General features: G+C 37.7%; 2 protein-coding genes across 2 annotated transcripts in view; one reads left to right on the plus strand and one right to left on the minus strand.

The window, feature by feature from the left end:
- Positions 1-27,420, minus strand: part of rab11fip5a (RAB11 family interacting protein 5a (class I)) — a 54,984-nt gene that overhangs the window by 26,592 nt on the left and 972 nt on the right. The gene's annotated exons all lie outside the window — the stretch shown is intronic.
- LOC103046721 (G-protein coupled receptor 151) lies at positions 23,278-24,408 on the plus strand. Its single transcript, XM_007236429.4, has one exon. The coding sequence runs from the start codon at positions 23,278-23,280 to the stop codon at positions 24,406-24,408; it is 1,131 nt and encodes a 376-aa protein (XP_007236491.3).

Raw genomic sequence — 27,420 nt, forward strand, 5'->3', positions numbered from 1 at the left:
AATTATGGCCCATGCAGACTTAAAAAAAAATTAATTTCTGTAATTTACTTTCAATTAATCGTATTCATTTGGTTAATTACCATCATGGTTGCTAAGAGACACTGCAGCACCTCAATGAACAAGCTAGCTAACACGCATTAGCTAACTAGCTAACGCTTTGTGCTTAAAAGTTTCTATTTACTTACCTTGTAAACCCTGAATTTGAACTGTGAAACTACTTCAGTTTACTTTCAGTATGTTCACTTCAGCTAAAAAGGTTTAAATTTTGAACTATTGATATCAGTCACAATGTTTTTGGAACATTATCTCATACGTAACCACCTACAAATATCAAAACCTGAAAACAAGCCTCTACAGTCTTGCTATAAACATTTTAATCTATCAGCCAACATAATGGATCAAAAAAACTTTCTAAGAAGGAGGTTCTCACAATGTCCTTGTAATCGTAATCCTATTAAGTTAGCTTTAAAAAGCATTACAAAAACTGAACCCTTCATGGGAAGATTTCTGGAATGTTAGATTATAAACATGAAAAGCTAAACTTTAAGGCAACCTTTAGCTAGCGTCCTTTCCTAGTTCTCATAAAACCAAAAGAAAACATTAGGTCATAGATCATAGCCATAACAGTATAGAAAGGTTCTCCAAAAAACTATCGATAGGGGAACCAAAATCTTACATTACATGTGTTCTGTGTTAGCTGGGAGGGAGAAGCAAGTGTAAAACACCACTGTTCAGGGACAGAAAAAGGAGGTCAGGGTTGTTAAGGAGAAGCAGCCTGACCCTGTGCTGCTAGAATTATTATCATCGTCATCACAGCAGTTTCCCAAAATATCTAGGTGTGGCTGTAGAAATGCTTCACATTGCTGGCCAAACCTACTCTGTAAACACACATGCACACACACACACTCCGCCCTGATTTGATAATCGCTTTTGCATACCACATTACACTAAAATAACTTGCATTCCAGATTACACCAAATAACTAAGGGTCAAACACAATTACTGATGTTCCAGTTAATCAGGTAAGCAAACCACGCAAAGGTACATTTTGCAGTGCATTTTAGCTGCCATCCTTGACCACACTCCACCACTTGATTGGTGGACCCCTGTCCTCAAAGTATTGATATTGACCACGGTTTAAGTATTCAACCCAAGCGTCACTTGACCCTGATGTTTTTCATTTCTTCACAATAACACTTTTGTGTTTTTTCTTTTTTCCTCGCACATTGAATGTGTGCAGTGAATTGTGGGCAACTGAGGGCCACAGCATTTGTATCCTTTAAATCATTCTGATTGTCATCTGAATTTTTTGGCTGTTTACAAAGCCTTGTTAACTTGTAAACAGCCTTCTATTGCGGTGGTCAAAAAAAGCCAGGGCACATGGGATGCAGCATACTCTTTGGAACACAGCTTTACCGTGCTATGCTACACCAATGACTCCTTGGGCAAGACTCCTAACACAAGTAATATTGTAAGGTCGCAAATGTGTAAGATTGTATGGTCTTAATAAGTAGTAGTGGATTAGTCCCATCTTAATGTTCATAAAGCAAGTATTCCGTATTCAGTTCCCACTGAGTATAGGCACCCTGACAATATGATGCTACCACCCCCATGCTTAACTGTGAAGATGGCCATTCCTAAAGAATGGGGCTTGTTAGGTTTGTGCCTTGTGTAGATTTTTTTTCTTATGAGCCTCACCCTGATGCTCCTACTTAGCCTACTTCTCACAGTATTAAGGTCTATTGGGTATCATTTGGTAGCTCCTTTAAAGTGACTTGTCACATCTTTGTGGATTTGTAGGTACTGAACTAAATTCACTGATTTTTCTACAGCCCTAATGACAGCTACTGTATCAAACAACAAATCCAGCTGCATGCATCTTTAGCGGATACATTTTCTTTTCCTAAATCAATCAAAACCTTTAGTGCTCCATAGTGCTCCAAGACTGCAAAACTACAAGGTGGGCAGTCATGACTTGGTGTTTATAGCACTGGTTATTGATCATAGGGTTGATTACCCGTGTCTGCTGAGCTACCACTATTAGGCCCTTGAGCAATTCTAATAATCCTCTCTGCTCCAGTGGTGCCATAGCATTGCTGATGGCAGCAATCTGAGTTTTTCGAACCTGGGATTGTCAAAAAGAACAATTCTGTTAAACTGTACAAATATAATTACAATACTTAACCTGAATGAATCACATCATGACAGGAACACCATTGCAAAAAAAAAGGTTTTATTTGTCATGCAGTTTAAAGAAAACGTAAATTAACCATTTGGAATTATCTCGATTTCTGCATAATTTATAATTTTGGATTTCTGCAAGTGCCTTATATTAGATACTACACTTCATCACATTTTTTGCATTCATTAACAGATCATCTCTTATGCTTTCTAGCCTGCACAGTGAAAGTTTACTCAATGTGTTTAGCGCAATACATGAACATGGCTGTTGTGTTGTGACTGTTGTGTAGTTTAGTAATTTAATATATAGTATTAAAAATCAATGCAGTGATTCCAAAGATTCCACTTACTTTTTCTTGTATCTTTATGGTTCTAAGAATCGTTTGTTTTTCCATGACAAAACCAATATGCATAAAGTGAAACAAATAACTGGTGAAGAAAAACATATGAATTGATATCAAAATGGTTTGGTTTAAATGGTTAACAAGTCCAGCAATCAGACATGATTTTGGGTTAAATCCTCCTTTAAGTAGCCCATCACCAATATCCAGCCATAAGTTAATCTCTGTGATCAGAAATCAATAGATGATGACAACAATTTGTGATTGAATAAAGAACTATAGTATATATAATCCTGTAATATTACCTAACCACATCAGTCCACATGCTTTATTCACTTTTCTCTCTCTGCTAGTCCAAAAATGCAATTTTTAATCAATGTATTTATTCATGGTTGTATTATATTTTATGTTTTGCAACATGTGTGGTTCTGTAATAATTGTGTGATGTGTCTTTCCATATTATTGCTAAAACAATTAATAATATACTAAGCTTTATGTTTGCAATTTTAGGAAATGTATGTTCTTAAATTAAAACTTTATATTACCCAATAATTAAGATAAACTGCCTAATCAATACATGTCTTCCAGTAGTGGGCCTTTCCACTGCTGAATAAAAGTTATTAAATCACAAATCTTATAGTAACAGATTGGTAACAGTTGATTTAAACCTTAAATATTGATACTCTGCAATTTGTAATACACTTTGCATAGGCAGTAGGTAACACCTATGTGGAAGGGAAACATGATGACTGACTATAATAATGATCAATAAGTGTAAGTACCAGATAAACTACATTGATTCAATGTAAGTAACCTAATGTATCCTTCTGTTTCTAGAGCAATTGCCTCTACTATCAGGAAAAAATCAGGTCAGTAATGTATACTGAATGATCACATTACAACATCTTATTTTAAACTCGCCTACTCATCCCAAAAGTGTTACATGGAGCAACATCATTCCAGAGAACACAGTTCCACTGTTCCCCAGCTTAATGCTGGTGGGTTTATAACCCAGCCCACACTGGTGTTAAGTATGGTGCCAATAGGCTCATGTTTATCTGATCCATACAGCATCTTGGTCTGCTGGACCACTCAGAGCCCCCAGAGAGTCTATTCTATAGAACAGTGCTTTCCTACTGTAACTAGACAGGCAGTGTGTGTGTGCATTTGCACATCTGAGTCAGCAGTGGGTGGAACTTAAATTAGTTGAATTAATTCATTAGCAGGTTTGTCTGCAAACGTATATTGTAGATCAGGGGTCAGCAATAGGCTTCCCGTGGGCCAGATGTGACCCAAAAGGATGTTTAAACTATAAAGAACGATAATGAAAAAAAAATAAATAAATAAAATGGTTCTCTGGCAAGATTTTATTTAAATTCCTCCCCTGTCTCTCTCTTGTACTCAGCATGACTTTAGTTTCCACCCATTATCGTTTTTCCGCTCCTCATAAGGGCGTTTTCCCCAGCCACGTCTCAATTCAGTAGCCGGGGCAGCGATAGTGTATTGGACCATCACCCTCATCTTGGGTTTACCTGCTTTGGGATCAACTGTTCTGCAGTTGGGTTCAACAACCGTCTGGGCTGGAGAGCTACTAGTCAGTAGCACTCCATCACATTACACTTGATTTTTCAAAACTGTTTTTTTTTTTTTTTGTGGCACGCCACATAGTATGGCTTGAAAAACATCTGGCCCGTGGCCAAACTTAACTGCCGACCCCTGTTGTAGGTGATTGAATTGATTGACTGGCATATAGTAGCTTCTTAGACGGTTTTCTCAATGCCACAACACTGTTAAATACATGTTATTGAAGATTTCACTGTCTATTTTAAACAAAAAGAACAGATTAAATAAACTGGTCACATGTAGAAACAAAAAACTCCATGTTTTATACACTAGTCAGCACCATACTAACTCTACACGTTAAGGTGTCAGACAAATTATACTATAGTATATGATGGAATGTATGAAAATAAATAAATCATACAACAAACACTTTATACTATGCATTTCTAAACTCAATGATCTAAATACACTAAGATGGTACACAAACAGTGTATTATAAATATCAGTATTATAGTGTAGTTGTAGATTTGGTATAAAGTATCCAGGAAACGTGAATGTGCCATTTTATTTACTTCTATTTTTGTTGTACTGAAATGTGTGTATCTATGTTTCCATCTTCCAGGAGTGTGAAGTAGAGAAAAAGAACACTTTTGCTTTTTTCTCTAGTTCGCACTCCTGAGACAGAAACTGCAGGCACTCAACTACATGAGAAACTACACCATTTTTTTTTTTATCTTATGGAGATCGTGCCAAACCCTGTGGGGAAATAATTTAACATTTTTAAAATGATAGCAAGCAGAAGCATCAGTTTAGAGAAAATGTATCCAAAATGCAGCAGCAATGTCACCAGGCTGATCTCAGTCGCTCTACTCAACTCTGTAATGGCCCTAATTTATGAAAGAGAATGAGCCAGGTCCCCAGTGAGCCCCCTTAATTTAGTCCCAATTAACAGAAGCTATTCTTAGAGGGGCGATGTCAGTCGCTTCTCATCACCCACTCACTGATCCATATCTTGGCCGCCGCCCACAGCTGTTACATAATGGTCGCCAGTTAAATCTTGAACCATAACACCCCTTATACGCACGATCATTTACCCACTCCTCATTTGCTCACTCACAAACGCATTGAGGTTACTGATATATACATACTTATTCTACGATCCACACATGCATTCTACTCTTATCACCAGCCAATGTACTTGGCAATACCAGTGGACGAACTAAGGGGCAGCTGGCATCCATGAGCACATTATTTGGGCCAAGAGTAAAACTGGCTGCTGAGAAATAGCCCATACATGCCCAAACATTCACAAAACTCAGCAACTCACATGTTCGTTCCCTCATATACACACTCTAATCCGAGCAGGGTTCAGTTCCAGCACCAAAGTGCAAATAGACCACTTACAGTCTAAACTGGGTAATTAGATCCCTAATCAGGGATCAGAGCCACAGTGCAGTACTACATAATGAAATTCCACACTCTTGCACAAACACACACACTCCCTGACCTAATCAACTCTTATTCACACAGCCTTTAGCAGCTGTCACTGATACGCTCCCTGTCACTCACAAGTGTAGACACACATTATACGGAAATAATGGAAACTCTGAATATGATATGAAGTGCCAAATTAGAAGTAGTAAGATAACTTCAGCTGTTTCAGTCCTTCTTAGAGTTATGTTGTACTGTGTAAGTCTTATAGTGAGATATTGGATATTTCCTCAGCAAACTTCAGATTTTTTGTGATTTAGAACTTTCCGCACTAGAGCGTTCCCCAGGACATAACCCAGGGTTAAGGAAACCACTCGAGTTTACTAAACAGTGTGCATTGGAACATGTACTTCTTGTAACTTATGAACAAAATATATTCTTCTGCTGTTATATATGACCATCGATCAAGGATTTCTTCAAAATGACTTCACATACTTCTATTCACCCTACACCATGTTTAACAGTGGGAAATACAGTAGGCACTGTGGTTCAAAAGGAAAAGTGAGCAAGGCCTAGGGGCCAAAACATTCATTCTTTATCTGTGAGTTTAATAAATACACTGAATAATTTACAAGCTGTTTTATTTCTCCTCCATGTGACTTGTTTTTTGAAGAAACAGCATGTGAAAAGTGTGCTAGAGAGCAGCCTGTTTGTTGATTTCAAAGCCATTCTTTGATTTGATTTAAACATACTAAACAACCTGAGATTAACTGATTCATTAGACCTGATTGGTTTATTTATTGGTCAATATTATGAAAGATGTATTATGTTCTTTACACATGGTCAAAACTCGAGAACTAGTGGTTTTCTGAATTGCAGCTTTGGTCAAAGTAATGTTGGCCTCTTCTATTGGTTCATTCAACATGGACAACTCTAAACAGACTCAAAGAGTAAGTGGCTCAGGTTTACTGAACATGCGCAGCTGGTGGAGCAATGGAGACCTCAGAAGGGCTTCATCCCTCTGAGAGGAAACTGCATCACACCTGCCCAGTTTAAAATGATTCTTCCATATTCTTGGTGCAATTACCCATTCTCACCAGAGAGGGCCCTCAATCCCTCAAATCCCAAAAGTTATGGACGTTAGCTTTAAAGTGTAACAATGTAGAAAAGAATCATTATAAGATATGATTATTAATGAATAGTGATGAAGTGATGTATTTCTGATAAAGGAGTACTCTAACTTTTGCTCTTCGTCATATATGAAGTGTCATTGTTTCACATGCACTCTCAAAAGTTTAGACAGATTTTAAAATAACAAGATAACATATTGAATTGTCCTGTGACCAGTAATAAGCATGGATGAAATGTGAAACTGCACTATGATCTCATTTTTTAATTTTTTCTCTATAGATTCTTCCTTCATGTGTTTAGGTGTTGGTTTGGATGAAGATTTTTTTTACACACTTGTCATTCTCTCAAGTAGCTTCATGGAAAGCCTTTGGGATGTGTTTTCCATTGGTACTGAAGAGTATATTATACTGGATATACAATATATGTTAAGTATGTGCTGGATACCCAAGGACAATTTGGTGGTTTTTAGGCACAAACATGATTCTTTTGATTAAACATAAAACAGGTGTGTTCAAATGACTGGTACTTTTATTTTTTAGTAATCTATAAATTGTAAAAGTCTTTAAAAGTGTCACTTCTTAACAACTGTGTTTATGTGGGCTGTTGATGGACATCTTACAGGGCTCAGCAATTGTGTAGTATGCAAAAAACTGTTGCTAAAGTATATCAACCATAATATGGGTGTATATCTGTTTATGTTCCTGCACAAGCCAGTAAGCTGTGACCGTCTGTTCCCCTCTTAGTTTTGCACCTGCATGAGCTTTATAGCCTCTTTAGAACTGTAAAAATGTGTTAATACATCTACATTTTTCTTACTCCACACTAAAGCTGATGTATAGTAATATCATTAATGTATAAGTTGTGAGTTGTCCTCTTGTGAGTGAGGTTAAACATCTGGCCAGTGTGTTCATTGCAATGCAAGATGGATTTTTCATTTTTCAATTCAAACAAGGCCCGACAGTGGGTGCAAAATGGGAAATTCATTAGATTTCTGAAATTGTGCAAGCATTTAAAAATAACTGATCCACAGCGTCACATGCATGTATACTGGGAATGCAATATAATAATAATAATAATATAATACAATAAAAATGAGTTTACTTGTCATTTTTATAAGCAATAACCTTTAATTATTAGGACTATTTAGATGATTAAATTTATCAAATGATTGAGTCTTGTCTGTATGTTGTAGGATAAGTCAATAATGTAATTCTTGTGACAGGCCTACAGTGTGTTGTGTATTTTGCCTGTAAGTAATATGTACATTGTCTTTATATCTTTATAATTGTATAGTCTGGTTATTACTGGGCCTGTCTATTTGCAAGAAATTGTCGATGTGATATAAATCATGAAACAAGGGTTACTATTCAGTATATTGAAATACTAGTGCATCTCAAAAAAAGTATTATTTATAATTATAATTATAAGTATTATTGAAAAATTACTTTATTTTCTGTCCTATTGTTGATGAATATGCCTTACAGCTAATGAAAACCCAAAAATCAGTATCTCAGAAAATTAGATTATTATATAAGACCAATTGGTACTTTTGACAATGTGGGCAGTGTGCCAAGTCCTGCTGGAAAATGAAACATGCATCTCCATAAAAGTTGTCGGCAGAGGGAAGAATGAAGTGCTGTAAGATTTTCTGGTAAAACACTGCACTGACTCTAGATTTGATAAAACACAGTTGACCAACACCAGCAGATCACATGACTCTTCAAACAATTACTGATTGTGGAAACTTCACAATCTCCACACTTCATCCAGACTCTGGTCCCTTAATTTCCAAATGAAATGCAAAATTTACTGATGGTCAGTGATGGTTTGGAGAGCCATGTCATCTGCTGGCGTTGGTCCACTGTGTTTTATATCAAGTCTAAAGTCAGTGCAAGCACTTCATGCTTCCCTCTGCTGACAACATTTAGGGAAATGCAGATTTAATTTTCCAGCAGGACTTGGCACACTACCCACACTGCCAAACGTACCAATTGGTCTTATATAATATTAACATTTTCAGAGACACCAATTTTGGGGTTTTCATTAGCTGTAAGCCATACTTATCAACAATAGAACAAAAAAAACGTTTAAAATAGAAGCACTCTGTGTTTAATATATCAATACAATATGAGTTTCACATTTTGAACTGAATTACTGAAATAAAGTACTTTTTCAATTATATTCTAATTCTTTGAGATGCACCTGTAAATTGTGATACTGTAAGCAAGGTGATACATTGCAATTGTTTCAATCCAATTGTAAGAAAATTGTTATAGTATTATAAACACACTATTATATTTATAAAATCTGACAAAACTAATCAAAACTTAGAACAGTGGGATTTGAGTACTTAAATATCTACTATGTATTTGAAAATGAGCTATGTAAAACAAAATATTGCGATACCTTGATCTTACCGATATTGTCTTATACTTGTATAATAAATGGGATGATGATTTTGATTAAGCTTATGTGTATAAGAAAGGAGACTGGATGGGGCAGCTGTGTTATGCATGAGACTGTGGGTCTCAGGAGGTTCTGGGATGTTGGGCTCTGGCCGCAGTCACCGCTATTGGCAAAATTAAAATTCCACCTTAAGGCGCCTATAATACCGCTCTGTCTTTTTCCTTTGTCCATCTCTAGACGGCTGTCAGCCTGTCCAAACAGCTCGCGGCTCCCACACTCGCCTCGCGGCCGCGCCCTGCCGGACACTGGCGTCGCGAGCCGCGCGTGTTGGGCGCAGCTGAGCTCACGCGGCGCGGGACTGTGTTTCAGGGCTTACTGGCGGTGTCGGTTTACCAGCCCGGGCTCGAGAGCTTCTCTTTGAACGGTTTAACTCGATTTAGGTTTTAATTATCCGCTAAACTGCGCGCGGAAGCCATTTGTGGGAACGAGCGGGTGCCTGGCAACCCCTCACGTCAATCAACCGATAAAATAGATCCCACCCCGCCCCCTTTTCAGCGCGCACTGAGGGACAATATGAACCGGCTCATTATCTTCATGAATGACACAAAGAGCTATAACACCCAGATCTCACTCAATATCTGAACTTTATACAGGCCTCAAACAGATCTGATTAAGACCATTAAGACAGCTGAAAAACTATAATAATAATAACTATAATAATAATAATAATAATAATAATAATAATAATAATAATAATAATAATAATAATAATAATAATATTATTAATAAGAATAAACAACAACACATTTGCTAATATAACCCTGATAGAACAGAACATTGAATGAACATTAACTTTTTCATTGCATTACAAGGTTGATGATGGAACAACAACATCAAAGCAACCTTTATTTAACCTTACGTAATATTTGTTTTACCTTATATTTATTGCCTAACAGACATCAGTTAGCGTTACAATTCTAACATTGATTTAACGTTAATTTAAAGGCCTGGAACGGTTGGGGCTCTTCTACACACAATTCTTTTACGCGAAAGATGGTCGCCTTAAATAAAAAAGAAGAACTACAATAACACAAACTATGTGTGTGTATTAAGTGTAGTTAAAGTTTAATAATAATAAAAAACATAAAACCAAAAAGCTGAATCATTGTTGAATGAACGTAAAATCGATGTTCCCAATAAACCGATTGTGTCGTTGTTTAAAGGCATTAGAGATATAAAACCTTAAACGTTGATCCGACATACATTTGCTACTTTTGAGTTGGCTAAATATTCCCAAGACAATCCAACATGTATTTAAGGTGACAATAAAATTAACGTATTAACATAAATATGAATATCTTTATATCGTCTGGGTTTCATTTATCCATACGTTAGGTTCGTGTTTTGTTTCTATTCGCATAATGATATGACTGCAGAGCATTAACCTGAAAATTAATTCTAAAACTAACCTATATGAACTTTGTTTGTTCGTTTTACATAAAAAAAACCCAAAACTATTCACTTAGTCACAAATCCGAGATTTTATTAAACTAAGAAATCGCTTTATAAATGTTTGACTGGCGTTTAGACTAACTGGGTTTGTGTCGCCCCCCTCTGGTTTAATCTGTCCCTGGGAATAATCTAACTCACTTCTAGAGAAAAAAAATGGGGAAATTTCATTTCTTATATGATTAGTCACGTGTTTCCTATCAGCAACAGTTTGCAAACAGCACAACACGAACAGAAGTTCATTTTTACACAAAACACACTGAACACCCTTTATCATTTTACCAAAAATAATATTCTTAAGGATGGTGAATTGGGAACTAATTCTATTTTTATTGCCACTTATTTTGGTTTAAAGAAAATAAGAACAAGATCCAAGTGTGTCTTTAGACAGAATAATCTTGCGCAAAAGAATTTGTGACTATTCACAAAACATTTACAGCATTGTTCTCATGCAAATAAGCAGAATAATTGTATTATTCTTGTCTTAATTTATATGATTTGTATGTATTTTGCATTATTGTTATACTGTTGAAAGCCTTTAAAGATACTTGTGCCCAGGATTTCTGATCAACGCGTCGATAAAAAAAATAATACATGTGCTACCTTTTCCTAAAATCACAAGCACAGACTTATTTTAAATAATAGCACACTCATGACCTTATTCATGACAGCCAACTCAGCTCATTTATGGTGTAAGCAAAGGAGGCTTCCCCCAGGAGACTTTTCTTTATCCCCTGCAACCAAACAGAAGCAGACAACTAGAACAGAGGTAGAGTAGATTTAAGAATTCTATTGTGTATAGTAAAGCAAGTAACAATAGATGGAAACTGTACTGAAAAGTCTACAGTCCAGCATGTCTCGCTTTCTTTAACCAGAGTGGTTTTGAACAATTAACCTGGGCAGTTCTTAGAAAGTAACATTTTTGTCAATTAGATGTGGGAGATCGAAGAACCTTTTTTTAGAATGTTACAACTTCCATTTAATGAAAGGTTTCTAAGAAAAAAAAATAAACTGTATAATATTTACATACTAACATAAAAAATGATTCTTCAAACTTGCATGATTCATTTATCTAAGGATTCTTTAGGAAAACACAAATGGATCATCAGTGGTGTCACATTCAAATTAAGTGTGTTCAGGGTCTCAGCAGATGTCTCTTGGATAAATCTTCACACTGTTTCAACCTCAGAATCATCTTGTGAATAACAAACAATGACAAATTGTAGATTTGCAGAAAGCAGTGTTTGCTTTTAGTATTGTTTTTTGCTCATAACTTAAATGAGGGTCCAGAGCTACAATGAGAATAGACCAGTCAGCCACTGAAGATGGCACTGTTTATCTAACAGCTTAGTCAAAACACAGGGGCTCATGAGCTTGATCTTGAACACCATTATGATTGGCTATATCCATAGCCAGTCTGTTTGGGGATGTGAGAGGTCAGAGTGTAGATCACAGGGTCTGTGGTCATGATCATGGGTGGTCAATGTGTCTCTTGTCAATGTCCTACACACTAATACTTGCCCTTGGTCTTTCCTGACCATCTGTTTGTTTACGTGCGAGTCAGAGTGAATGCATAAAAAAAGATTATACCGAAGACAAACAACATGCCCTTGTGCTCACATGAGCTCCCTTACTCACAGCCAAACAGCCCTTTCCCCTCTTGAGTGTTTCAAGTTAGAGGTCTATTGCCACGGTCACTACCAGGTCAAGGGGCCTCAATGCTAGCAGAGATTATCAATTCAAAGTGTGTGGAGTGGGGTGAGGGGGGTATGTGCATTGACATTGTCATTCAGAAATGAATCTCAAGAATGGTAACTAAGAGAAAAAAAACTTTCAATGAAATTAAATGTAAATATTTTATTCTTAGCAATTCTGGAGCCTTTTGATTAGTAATAATAAACTTGTGCGGAAAACATCAAAAAGTGAAATCCTAGAAAAATAAACACAATGTTTTTGGATGATAGCAACAAAATGTTAATATGGTAATGTGTAAATGTCCAAATTCTATACTTTTATCAGTTTTGCAGAAAATTGTTTTTCCACACATTCAAAGTTTAGTCAAGAATTTTACAGATTTTTCTGTTTCCTAATATTAAAGCAATCACAAACATATTCAACGATAAGGTTTGGACCCTATGGTGTTCAGTCAGTTTTTTTCTGAAAACAACTATAGCTTTAACAGTTTGATTTCCAGTTATGCTCCCTTTGTTCTTGTTTGCTTTTCATAGAAGGAGCTTCTCGATTGGTTTCACATGTGCACTTCCGAGTTGTCCTTTGGTAGAAAATGGAAAGAAAGCATTTTTTCCAGACCTGAGGTGAGAGTGTAAATTGGTTTCATCATTAAGATCTGTTTAACTGAAGGAGAGGTTTTGGTGGTCCCATAGGTCTTGCACCATTGATAGGAGTCTACTTTTCTCTGTTTTTTTTATATTATTTTTCTTGAACTTCAGTTTTGGAAAATCTTGTTTTTATTCACTTCTTCTCTTTAAACTTTTTCTTTCTCAAGAAAGTGAATTATCCTATTGTCTAGTTTCTTTAGAAGCTTGACGATATCTTAATCTTGTGTCATTATCCATTAGCTTCAAGGCAGATCAAGCGGCGCTCAAAGGGTAAAGTGATGCTTTTATGGAACTTTTGGTTTTATAAAAAAATATTTTTAAAACAGAGATGCGTAAGTATGAAAAACTTCAAACTTGGGGGGAAAACTTAACTTTTATAAAATTCACACAGTTCTATTACTTGTGGAACCAAAAATGGTTCTTCAGTGGTCGCTTAACAAAAACCTTTGTAGCAAAGAGTGTACAGGCTCTTACTCTTACTCTCAGTCACTCTCTCACCCTCACTTACTCTCTCTCCAATCCCAGACCGTGGTGAGATAGGTTGTGTGGTTGAAACGGAATCCAAGCGCATCTTTAATTGAGTTCCAGACCTTTCAGTGAAAACAATTATAGCGCCAAAGTCAATTTCAGCGTCAACAACTGAGCAGTGTCTGCTGCGAGGTCGTGACGAGCTGGAATCCACAGATTGCCATTTCCAGTCATCCTGAGCGACTATTCGCTATAATAACGGTAATAATCTGTGTATTCTTCTTTCCTCTCGCCGTGCTAAAGGTTGTGCTGAGACCTCATGATTGATTTCCTTCATTCACCTGGCTCTAGCCCCGGGGCCGGCGTAATTAGATTGACAAATCACTAAATAAATTGATAAGGTAAATTAATGACGTCGAGTTAATTTTTTTTGCCGTTTTCGCCTTCATTTGTCTTCTGAATGAGAGAAGACAAATTTTGTCTCTCATGCTCGGTTCTCTGTATTCTACTGCTTGCATTGTGTCTGAGGCTATGAGCATACCTTAAGTCAACAATTGTCTCAAATCTTGCAGTGATAATGAAAACCAATCAAAGGACGATTTTAAAATTACTAGAGCTTAAGTTCAATTTGCTTTCACTGCGTTGTGGCGTTGTTTCTTGTTAGGATGTTTAAAGAGCAATCAGCGGCACATAGATTCATTATAGAGCAATTCAGTGAGTGGGAAAGGGTACTTGATGCAAAATATTAGACTTCTTATTGACAGCAATAAAGTCTCACTAGGGTCCATTTCTCTAGTTTGTTGCCATGCAGCAAATTATAGTTTGTTATAGGATAGTCAATCTGGCATCCAAATATATGTATTTATATATTGTCCATCATGAAAGACATCACACTTTGACCGTGGCCCTCAGAAAAGTATATAGTCAAAGGCGAGGAGGCTCCGCGCGCATTAATCAGAAGGATTTTAAAAGGTCATTTGTGAAGGCGGGCACGCGAGACTCCCTTTTCAGAGCCGTGGGTTTAATCTGGTGGTCCGCGAGCGCGCCACTCTCCCGGCCTTCGCCCTGATTGCTGATTGATTTGTGTTGAGGCGAGACCCTGAGCGCTCTTTGAATGCCAAGCGCGTCATTAAAATCCTCGCTGTGGTCTTCGATTTTTAAAAGCGCGTAATCCCTCGAGTGTATGGGGAATTGACAACGACAGTTTATTTAAGGACTAACGGTTTAATTCACATTTAGTCTATGATATCTGCTGTCAAATAGAGCATGTTAATGAAGCCATATGTTGTGTTCTCCGCGCGATAAAGTCATTTCGAACTTCTAAGTCTCTAAGTCGTATTATTTTTAACATGCAGTTCATTAATAACCATCAGAGCTTCATCATGTACTTGTAGCCATGATCATGTTCCGAAGTGGCACTTTGCCCTCACAATGAATTATGCTGTTGAATTCTACTCTTCTGTTATAGATTAACAGCAAATCGAACATTATCTTATTCAGAGTAGCTTAGATACAGGTTAGGCCAAAATATTGACTAGAAAGACATTCCAGCATTAATTCACCATCAATAAATGTAATCAACGTCTGGGAAATCGGCAGTGTAGGGGTTAAATCTACAATGTTTTTTTTAAGTTGCTTCAAATGTTGTTTTAGTGATAACCATGTTTGGTCCCAAAAAAATGTACGTAGTTCGTAATGAAAAAATATTTTTTTTACGTCGCTTACAAAAACGTATACTTCACATCAAGTTTGGCTCTTTATGGAGCCACAAGGTACAGCGTTTAAGTGTTTTTTTATGCCTGGCCTTCTACAATTGATTCAGAAAAGGGTAAAGTAAAGTTAACTGATGAGCCAAGACATGTCTCTTGTTAGAGGTTTAGTTATTCATTTTCAAATTTAGTTTGTTTCAATTATGCTTTTAACCACATTAGCATTATATCTTCAGTTTAAGTAGTCCACTTTCGACAATAAACACAATAATTAACTATATTTGGGTTAGGGCATTTTTAGGAGCAAATTACACTCTTTTCTATAGCGATGCTATTGAAAGCCACATTTTGATAAAAAAGTAAAAGGAGATGTGTAACTATTAAGACCCTGTTAAATGGTGGAGATTCTTTAATTAGTGGAAGTTTTTTTTATAGTCACACTTTTCTCTGGAAATTACTATGTATAGAATTAAAACTGGTTCTTCTATGGTGGGCAACCGAGGGCTGGAGGTTCAGCACAAGTTTACTAAGTTCCTTGTTCGGGCAACTGGTAGGTGAGCTGAATCAGGTATGCTCAAAACTGTGCAGGAATCAGATGTTCTGACGAGTTATGCAGCTTTGATAAAGTGTGCTAGATCACAGTGTATATTTATAGGTAAATTTGTCAGTCGTACATTTATAAATAAACAGCAGATTAGAAATGTGTATATTTTGAAATTCCATATGAGGAAATTCTACTGGCAGAAGTGTATAGGCTTTTTAGATAATTTATTGCATCAGAGGGTAATTTTCATTTTCATTTATAAATATATTTAGAACAGTTATCAGTTATAAACCGAAAATGCAAGGAAACATTAAAATGATCAATGACACGCCATCAGGGTAAAGGCCTATATAAGATAAAACGTCGTAAATTGAAGATTAGGCCTAGGTAATACGCGATGCATTTCTGTGCAGAACTGAACAATAAAAAAGTAAAAAAATATCATCAGTTGTAGAAAACCAAAAGTGTGCACTTCGGCTGTTGTGGTCTGAAGTCAACCTTTCAGAGTATCAGAGAACAAAGTAGTACTTCCGGTGAGCGTTGCTGGACCGCTGCAGGCCTGCGAATACGAAGGAAGGATTAACAGAGCGGAATGACATTTAACTTGTTAATATTTTCTATCGTAAGATCAACGATAAGTTGGCCATTATTTTTCCTTAAAAGAAAAAGATAAGACGGAGACTTGGCCCAGAGGGCCGGCCTGCGCTCCTATGCAAAGTGACAACCAATTATATACGTCGGGTCCGGGCCTCAACACCGTGCCTTTCAGCGCCCAGTTTAGCGTAATGACTTTTCAATGAATCTGCTGATTGAAATGTAACTGGCTTGGCCGCGGGCACTGCGGATATAACAGCCTCAAAGACAATCAGAGGCTATAAGACAAAGAGTCTCTGCTCCTCCCTTTCCCTGCCGCTCCCACTGAGTCTACATACAGCCCGTATCCTACGACGCAAGCCTAGACTATATGAAGCTGGAAAGATATGCATATAGTCATGAAAAAATTATTAAACCAAGAAGCGCTTCCAGCAAACATAAATTAGCATATTCAGGGTAAATATGCAGACCATTTACGATAATAAGGGGCGGATTATTCAATTCAATGAATGTTAAATAGATGAGGAAATTGTGTGTGCGTTATCAGCAATGGCTTCCATTTATTTTCATCTTTTCCCAATTGCTCTCTTCATATCACGCATATTTCCTTTCTCCACTCTCGTCTCTTTCCCACTTTACCTGGTCGCCGAGGTTTAGGGTCGTTTAAGCGCATGCGCAGAACTGCCTGTGGGGTTGAAGGCGAGCGCGCGGCGCCCCGCGGGAACAGCGCTTTTCATTATTCAACCGCAGAGATAGCGGAGTAGATTACCGCGTGCTCCGTCTGCATAAAGGCAAAATAAGCGAATGAATCGAGATGAAATGAAGATGGCCTTTGTGCGCGTGAATTTCCACAGCTTCCTTCTCCTTCAGCTACAAGTTTTTTCACCTTTTATCAAGTTTCCACTTTTAACACATTATGTTTTAAAGGCACTCACGTTCAGAAAAAAAACATACTGGTAAGCTAGTTCGTTAACTAGCTCTTTAGCAGCATATGTTGTATTTTTTCTGATGACCAGCTGGTCTTGAGCTGGATTTTTTTAGCAGGGTTGTCACGTTCTCAGATCCAAAACATATTCAACCTTAACATGGGTCTGTCCCTGTTTTATCATTGCACCACTAAAACACAAATGCTCTTTCACAGTGGATTCATATGCAGCGGAATGAGTGGTACGTTGAAAGTTAAATAGGTCAGGAAGGTTATTTAGAAAACTTCATTACCATTCATTTCCATCTAGGCTAAATACGAAATAATGCGAAAAAACTCTACAGTTTCTACAGTAAAATGTCGCAACACTGGAATTTTATTGGTAATCATGATTTACACTATATAAAATATTGCGTGAACCAGTTGAAAGAGTATAAAATAAAATGCACTAGCACAAAAAGTTTGGAACGTCTTTGCCTTCTGCTGTAAAGTGACCTCTCCTTTAAAACTAGTATTCTTTCATTCAAAGACGAATCCTTTCCAGTGGACTATGCCGCCCTCTTCTGGACATCGCTATCACTGCACATTGTTAAGAATCCACTTTGCGCCTGGAGTGTAGTGAAATACGTAACGTGTGTTATTTAAAAGACAAGTAATTAGTAAACAAGTAAACAACATTTAGGTTTTTATTAAAACTAACCACCAAACAAAACTTTTGGTAGGCTATTTATGTTTTAAAAACATAATAGGATCAGTGTGGGAGACTCTAGCAAGCTAGACAGAAAAAAGAGAACAGAAGAGTCACAGTCCCCACCCTTAAAATGTACTGTTACTAAAGGAAATTATCCTATGAGTATCTACTTAAAGCAAGCGAAATAATAAAACAGTACATGGTGACATTGTCTAAAGTAGGGAACCATTGCAGAATGCTACGAGGTGCACAGTGTATGGACGTTCCTCCTTCTTGTTAGACACTTTGTTAGATTGATTTATTAAAACAATTTTAATAAATATTCAGGCAATATTTACTGAAAACAAATCAGAATATTTTTTTTTCAAAAGGGTTGTTTTTATCTGCTACATTTGTCCACTTAAATTAGAACTAAATCTAAATTAACATAGTAAAACTAAACACAAAAATTTCTTACTAAGAGTAAAATGTCGAATAGGCTACTTTTCTCACAATAATACTTTATGTAGAAGGACCTTTACATTTTAAATCTATTTACATTTTACATTTTAAATCTATTAAGTACCAATCTATGAGAAGTTTCCAAAAGTAAGACTATACTACAATAACACCTTGTTCTACACAGTGAGATTTTTCATTGCTTATTTTGATCTTCAAAATGAAGTCTGTGTTCTACCTCAAGTGCTCAGTAGGACTGGACTTTAGCACCTTTTCATTGGCAAATTACAATACTTGTCTTATTCATAGAAATTACATTTTATATTCCAGGTTCAAAAGCATCCAACCCATTTGTTTAAACAGGGTACTAAAGCCCACAACTTGTAAGCAACCAATATGTCCAACCTATTAGCATAAGGTCATGTAATTTATGTAATAATATTTAGTGTCTATACACTTTAATTTATTTGGCAACATTCTTCTACTTTCTTAAAATCTCCTTCAAACCCTAAATGTCAACCAACAGAGGGCAGCAAACACACAGTAAGGAAACCATTCACCTCTAATATAATATAACATATAATAATCATGATATAGCCTTAAAGCCTATGGATAATCTCCATTTAAAATGCTGTGTAGAACAGACTAGCTTTATTTTCTAGCCCTATAAGTAATAATTAAAAAGATAATATCTTAAAGTTACATTACATCAACATTCAGTGTAACAGCATTCACATAGTACAGCTAACAGAACTGTAACCTTATTATACTAGTATAAGAAATCAACAACATTTCAAATGGTTTGCTCAAATGCCAATTTTTTAAATTTAATCAAGGACCCATATGACTGCAAGTCAGTGCCAATATTGCTCACACTTGTTTGTTAGATATCTTCAAGCCACTGACAGTTGGGAACTGAGCAAGTCCAGCTGGGCCCTCAGCTTAAGTGTTGCCCTCACCACATGGACCATCAAGCACATTATCAACTTCTACAATTTGGATTTCTTCCTCAAACTATATCACCAGGGCGTGAGGAAGAGGAGTCAATAAGAAACATTCCCGTACATCATGTTTTTATTCTGCAGCGGAGTCTTGCTGACCTGACCCAGAAAGTTAACCAGCTGTAATGTATTCTTTTTGTGTTTCACTTCTGCTTCAAAGAGCTTTGGAGCAAGATTTTTACTGACACTGGAAGCTATTAAAATAGGAGGTTAGTATGTCTGAGAGAGATGGATGTTAAGAAAAAGAAAGCTTGCTCAAGCTGACATGACATTTAAATGCACATCCCTGAAGTAAAAACTCTACTTTCCCTTTACTGGTGCCTTGGACATTCTCTGGGAAAACATTATCCCAGGCTCCTCTGTGTACATTAGCTTTCTGCTCTGTGCTTTTATATCAGAAACAAAACCTGGAACGCAAAGAGAGACCGAGAGAGAGAGAGAGAAACACTGACCAAAAGTCATGTAGACTCTGAAATTGACTGTTATGAAACCCATTAAAATATTTATTAGGGTTCTGTTTCAGAATGATTTAAAAGAGAGAGAGAGAGAGAGAGAGAGAGAGAGAGAGAAACTAAGACTCAAAAGAAGGAAGGAACCTTCCATAGGCAAGCATTGATTTAAATTGATTTATTGTAAATAACATGTTACATTCAGACTTAATCAATAACAATAGGTGCATTACAATCTCAAGACAAATAGTGGAATAGAAAAAAAGGATTAAACTGTTCAAACTACTACACCACTAATCCTGTCTTAATCTTAAGTCTTATTATGTGTTCTTCCAGAGTATTCTGTCTGTCAAAAAAACTAAAGGCAGTGTCTGTGTGTGCGTGTGTGTGTGTGTGTGTGTGTGTGTGTGTGTGTGTGTGTGTGTGTGTGTGTACGCATATGCATATGTGTATGATTGTGGTTTTAATACGAAGAGCTAGCAGTATATTTTTAGTAAACGAGTAGGCTCAGAATGCAACTGTGACTTCCTTATATGTTTGGAAAAAATAACTTCCATTTCTGCACACACATACCTACTCAAAGGCCTGTTAAAACAAACTGTAGTCTGACAGTTATTACCTTATTTTTACATATATGCAATCCTCTATAACCTGTGCTTTGTACCATTTGTAAATCTTTCACAGAACCCTTGTGTCAGTGTGACTGTTTTTTCCCTAGACAGGATTGGGGTGTGCAATCGAACTTATTAAAGGGGGCTCACTTCACTGGCTTATTAGATTTCAGAACTATAATCTTATTTTTAAATGACCATGACAGCAACTCAATAAATAGTTGGCATTAAGGAATACTGGGTTAACAGGCAATTTTTTCCTTTATTTGGCTCTAGAACTGTCCTCATATCAAGTCAATATATGCATCATTATACAAGAGGTAATATGATAAAACATTAAATGATTACAATTTAATCTTACTACTTATATGTCCATGTTCTTAGCCACCTTTTACTCACCAATGATGTTTAAGTGTCTGTACTCTTTACATTATTAAGATAAAAGATTAGGTACGTGTGTCATGTCAGAAGAATTCAATAGAATACATTTATCACAATTTATTACACAAAGGTGACAGGGGTGTTTTTCTTTTTAGCAAATAAAAAACTAAGGTTAGCATAAACACATTTTCTATATATTTTTAGTTCACCCTACTCTGGAAAATGATGCACCATTATTTTGATCTCACTCTTGCACTTGAATTTGGCTCTTTTCTTTGAAAAACACACACACACACGTTAGGAGTTGGGCATCTTTTGTCTAATTATATTATCTTCATTCACTGTTGCAAATAATGAGCTGATACACACAGAGACAGTACTAACCTAGCACTTTGGCTTCAACATCAACACAGGGAAAACAATTGAACAGCTAGCTTTTCACACTCCAGTTTCAAAAATTGACTGGTTGATTGACAGCCAGCAAATTTTTAAAAATAAATTACTGCAAAAAAGTGCTGTGTAACTCATTTAAGCAAAGGTGAGGACTGCTGATAACTAATGAGTTGGTGCTAAAAGATGAGGAACAAAAAAATCTTATTAAAACCACACCACAGACAGAAACTGTTGGCAACAGGAGTTCTGCCCTGAGTTCCAGGGCAGAGCAGAGAAAATGGATCAAACCATTTGTGTGGCAACACTTGCAGACTCGGAGGGGGAGAGGGATAGGGGTTTAACCCGATTTTTGAGTGCCTTTAAAAGTAGACAATGGGACTTACTGGCTGCAGATTACATCGAGAAAAAGAAAACATAATAAATTACGATGTTGTGCCCTCTACAGCAGAAAACTTTGAAAATGCATTTGAATGAGAGCCCTAATAAAGCTGGCCTTTCAATAGAAAAATGTGCTTTCTTAGGTGCCCTCTATTTTGCCCAAAGTGTGCCCAGTCCAGTAGCAATGTGGTGCTGTTTAGAGGAAGTTTCCTGATAGAGAAAATAGGTTCCCCTTGCAACTGGATAAACTTGGCATTACCTGTACCCAGAAAACAGGCCCAAGCAGGGACACATGTACCGCCTAAGTTTGCAACTGTGTTGCAAGGGGGGGAGACTGCTGTATTTTTGTTGTTAAAATATTATGATTAACCATATTTGACTTTTCAATTTTTGAGCATTCTGTCAGCTTATCAAAGATAAACCTTTATTAACAAAAACAACAAAACAACCTTTTACTCCCCCTTTTAAGGGATTATGGGTTTTAACTACATTTCCCTTTTCCTTTATTTACAGCATCACCCACTTGTGTCCTCCCAGTGGTATTAAGAATACAGAGAAAGTTTTATGGTGTTAGTAATCTGCTTGTAGTCTAGGCCATATATTTATAGACAGCAACAATTTTATTTCTTACAGAGAGTTGAATGAATGTGAATAAGCAGATAAAGACTCAGTGTGCCTTTCTGATATATCCATGTTCACAGTAAGTTGTGTATCAGCACCATTAGCAGCATTGTGTCTGCACAGGTAACTATAGCAAAAGCTGTTCTAGCCAGAAAAAGGTGCCAGGACCTACCAAATACCCTGATTTTAAAATTAATATTTGTGGCTTTGGATGAATGCAAGCAGAACACTGCAGACACACTGGAGCCATTTGTTATAATATGGTGTCCTCTTTACTTAGCAACACTACTGCTTTTGCATTAAAAGAAACAATCTTAATGACTAAAAATGAAGTAAAAATGTGGGTAAGGTGGGTTAGGGTGGTTAATATGGCCCAAATTAAAAATAAATAATGCAAAATTTAAAATAAATAATTTCCATTACAACAACAAATGCACAACCTAACAAGCAAACAGGTAATTTTTCTAGCAAATCTGTAAATAATAAAAGCATGCTAACTCTTTATATGGCATGTACCCCACTTAATCTAAGACGAGCCCTCTAGCTAAGTCCTCCACACACAGTATTTCTAGAGGCAAAAAAGACTATATAAAGATGCAAGTACTCAATCAGCTGGCATATATGAGCTAATGGAAGGATGTGGGGAAGACACGTCATTGAACATTGCAACCGAGCGAACTCCAGTACTGACCTGTGGGCAAAGCCTGCTTATGGGGTAATAAAGCTAATGTGTTTCACGTCAAACAGCCTACTAAATGCTGCTGTCTAAGGAGTAACACTAAGCACTAATGCGCCTGAAAATGCTTGTTTCATATGTAGATTTAAATCGATACATGAACGGAGAGTCCTTTGTCCAGTTGCCACTTCTCTCCTGGTGCCCCGCAGCACAAAGGGCTCGCGCACATGACGCGCCAGTTTGACGACACTGAACGATCTTAAAATAACTCTCCAGCGCAGAGAGTGACTTCAGCACCACCAGGGCTGCGGACAGCGCGCTTCACATCCACGATGGCGCTTTAAGTTTTATTTATTTAATCATTATAATCATAGTCATTATTTTTAACGATTAGATTGGTTTCCGTTTGCATGTATCCAGAAACCTGAACACGTGATAAAAAAAAAAAGAGAGACAACCGGTTCCGAAGCACTGGGCATCTGTTCGCGTGCGCGCCCATGGAGCTGGAAACGTCGGCCAACGTCTCCACCTTCGTGGCCTTTGACGGAGGGGTTCAGCAGCTGAACGGAGAGGACACGGCGCTCATCTTACCCTTCGTCCTCGGCGCCATCTGCGCGCTCGGAATTGGCGGGAATGTTTTGCTGCTCGCCGTCTTGACGCACAACGTGAAGGCGACGGGTGCCTCGGACACGGCGGCGTTGCTCACCAACCTAAGCGCCGCGGACCTTCTGCTGCTGGCGCTGTGCGCCCCTGCGCGCGCGCTCACCTACCGCGCACGCGCATGGACCCTGGGGCCAGTGGCGTGCCGCATGACCGAGTGGCTGCAGCACGGCTGTTTGGCGGGCAAGGCCTTCACGCTTGCGCTGTTGGGCCGCGCGCGCCACGACCTGCATACCCGCGTGGCAAGCGACGCGCACTTGAAAGTGAAGCGGACCGCTCTGACCGTGTGCGCCGTGTGGACCACGGCGCTAGCCTTTCCCGTCGCTGACATCGTGTTCTCGAACCTGCACGTGAAGGGTAACGTAAGCCTGTGCGTGTCCGAGTTGGCCCCTCACTCCTCCGGGTTCGTGCGCGCATATGGCAAAGTGCTCCCGCTTGCCGCCTACGCCGCTCCTGTCCTCTTCGCCGCCGTATGCCACATCCGTAACATCTTCAAGAGCATCCCGAGGGCGCGCGAGGCCAGCGCCGCGCGCCGCGGTGAGATCGCCCTGTCTCTGCTCAGCGTCACGGCGGCCAACGCGCTCGCCTTGCTTCCCGAGTGGGGCGCGTGGGCATGGTCGCGTCACAGCGCGCGCGAGGGCTGCGGACCGCCTGCCGCCTTGCTAGTGTTCGCGCAGGTGTGCATGTACCTGTCCAGCGCGCTCACTCCTGCCATCCTGCTCAGCACGCTCGTGCCGCTTAGGGAGAGCCTGACGCGCGCGTGCGTTCGAGTGGCGAGCCGGCGCGCTGCCGTGAACAACGCAAAAATGCACAGCGAGGGCGGCACGAGCGAGGTGCTCGCGGACTCATTAGGCAGGCCTCTACCAGACCTGGAACACTTCTGGAGCGGACGGCAAAACCCCACAGTGCCGGACAACACCGACCCGTTCCCATGGGAAAGAATGGACCAGGGCAACACTGATCTCTGAGCGTTAAATAGATTTATAAATACATTATATAAATAAGGTAGAAATGCATTGGACATAGACTAACTGGACCGCCTTTACAGTACTTAATATTTTAACTACAGACTGTAGTCCAGCTGCGACCCATTGCCATGCACCTACACCTTTTTAATCACCTGCATCACTGGTTAGCTTCTGACCACAGGGGCGTTGACCAGGAGACCACTAGTTAACTGCAGGACACCCTTAGATCTTATTAGAGAACTAACAAATGTGTGTACAATCTGTCAGAATAATATCATCCTTTCAGAACTACACAAAATAACACAAATAATTAGACACATTAGAAACTTAAAAAACAAAATGTAACAGGCCAATGTGTTAAGTCACATTATACTTGCATTATAGATGCTTAGACAGTGGTCCTTCAACCAAATAATACTTGGTGTATGGTCTAAAAAAATAGAGTGGTCATTTAGATTAAAACTGGTCAATTGTGCATGCATTCAACAGTTACTGCTACTCTACCTGTGCACTCCTACAAAGTAAAAGTTTTTACTCTCAAGGCCAGTGCTGTAAGTAGTGGAAATGGAAGAAACGACGGACAACATTCATCCACTAAAAGCAAAGTGCTGTAGCTTTAGGCATTGAGATGTTCAAAATACAACATTAATGCTAAAGTATAAAAGGGCTGTGTGTGTAGATGACTATTTTTCTTTAGGTTTTCTACAGCTTTCATTACAGCAATAATAATCATTGTTCATAGCAATAATATTAAGTATTAGACTGTTGACCTTGGTGAAATGAGAAGTCCTTAAATATCATGCTACAAAAAATGCTCAACGGAAAAAAATATATAGCAAATCATTTGTTTCTTTAATTAAGAATTGATTTCACTATTACATTGTTAAAAATAAAAATATATTTTTGACTGTTACAGTAAATTAAAATCATGCATGTTCATATCCATGAAATATAATGTTCACTTTTCGCAACAATGGTGTTACCACTTCACTAGTGTTTGCTCCTATTTCTGTGTGATGAATCTGCTACTCAATTTGTGTGTTTAATACTAACAGTGTCTGAGACTGTGATTTAATGGCAATAAAGAAGTATTCTTTCATATTCTGTATGTTTTTATTCTGTATATAAAATGCATACATGGATATGTTCTAAAAGTCTGAATTGTGTATGTGGTTTACTTAATGGATGGCTGTGTAAATGAAAGCCTCTCCCCTGAGGGACACTATACAGTACCATTCAGTTCCATCCAGTGTCCGCTGACTTAAGATATATTATTGTTGAAGACTGGGTGATAACCCCTGGCTGTAGGTATGAAAGGGTTTCTTTTTATAGGTCATTATTCTTTTTAGTAAAAAGCTCTCTGGTGGGCTGTTTTGAAATAAACCCTGACCTTATTTTCTAAGGAAAAAAACAAATAAGATTAAAAGGAAGAAAATTAGCTCCCAGTGTAAACCAAATTTGAACAATTGATAATGTTGTTAAAGTGGATACATATTTGCTTACATTTAGGTTTTTTTTTTACATATTACACAGCAAATAAAACACTTCTGATTGGTGTATTCAGTTACTATAATTCAGTCGCAGCAATTTAAAACAGTGGCCTAAAATGGAGCGACCTATGCATTCAGGATTAACAAAACTAAGCAGCAGACTGGAGTTAAGTGATTTTCAAAGGGTCATTGTCTATACATACCTTCACACAAATCATTAATTTTCACTAACTAAGTAGTACTTAAACTTATTATTGATTTAACAGTATTCTAAGTCATAACTCATTAAGTACTTCTTAACCTGAAAATGACTTAAAAATGACTATGCACTAAAACAGCACCTTTTGGGAAGCTCCTGCAAAACTGGCATTTTTAAACTTACATTATTCTTAAAACCGCCCTTAAATTGCTAAGATGATTAAATATTGGAAAACACATCCCAGGACTCTCATGTATACCAAGAAGCAGGTCAACACTCCTGTATGAATTCAACTGATCAACAAATGATTAAGGTATATAAAAAGGCTTTTCCCAATTTTGCCCATGTAGCATGACTTACAAGGGTTTTACAAGCTACAGCAAATGCACACATACACACACCTAATTGTTCCATATTTCCAACCAACTAGCTCTAATCTAATCAATAGATGCAAAAATCATCATAGCTAATTTGCATTAAACACAACCTGTTATCAGACTGTTGCCTCTCATTATGCTGTGCACTTTATCAAAAACTTCACGCATGGTTGCTGTTTAAGTATAAATACATACACATTTGCACACTGCCTGATATGTAGTCTCTAAAGAAATCTCCCGCTCTCGCAAACACATACGCAAACACACACACATTCTCTAGAAAGCTAGTTTTAGCCTGAGGGATACCCATTTATGCTATACAGACCATGATAAAGCACAGTAGACTTAATGTCATTTTATGTCCTCTCTCTGTACTCCTTCCTTTATGTTCTTACTGTATAAAGATACTCGAAGATCACTAAGTACACTGATCAGTGACCCATATCTGAACTCTCCCCACTCTATCTTTCAAATTAGCACACAAAGTTTCACATGATTCTAAACACATGGAATTAATGGGCACAATTCTTATCTCTTGAATTTTTTTTATTTTATTTTCAGGATAATATAAGGTAGGTACATGCTTTTTACAGTTGAAAATCAACTGTAATTATGATGATAAGCTGTTCTGAGCCTCATACAAAAAGCAGTTCAGGATGAAACACAGCTGTGTCAAAAAAAACCCATTCATCACTATTACATTTTGTCCAATAACACAGTGCACTGGAACTACAATACACCATATCAAATACAAAGTGTGTACTCTATCAGACATTGAATATTCATATCCACATCCAATATCTAATCATGCTGTTTGGCATAAACATTCACACACATTTTCTTTGAGTGAGAATTGTTAAATTCTGTTTTCTGTTAGCGTATTCTGTCTCATGTATGTATGTCTATTTGTGTCCCTGCTGTATAAAGTGTCTCCCATTCTCTTTTT

Source organism: Astyanax mexicanus, chromosome 7, assembly GCF_023375975.1.
Source record: "Astyanax mexicanus isolate ESR-SI-001 chromosome 7, AstMex3_surface, whole genome shotgun sequence".
Taxonomy (NCBI): Eukaryota; Metazoa; Chordata; class Actinopteri; order Characiformes; family Acestrorhamphidae; genus Astyanax; species Astyanax mexicanus.

Bases quoted from the DNA above. Each gene is read 5' to 3' on its own strand.
- LOC103046721 (XM_007236429.4), top strand. From the start codon at position 23,278: ATGGAGCTGGAAACGTCGGCCAACGTCTCCACCTTCGTGGCCTTTGAC.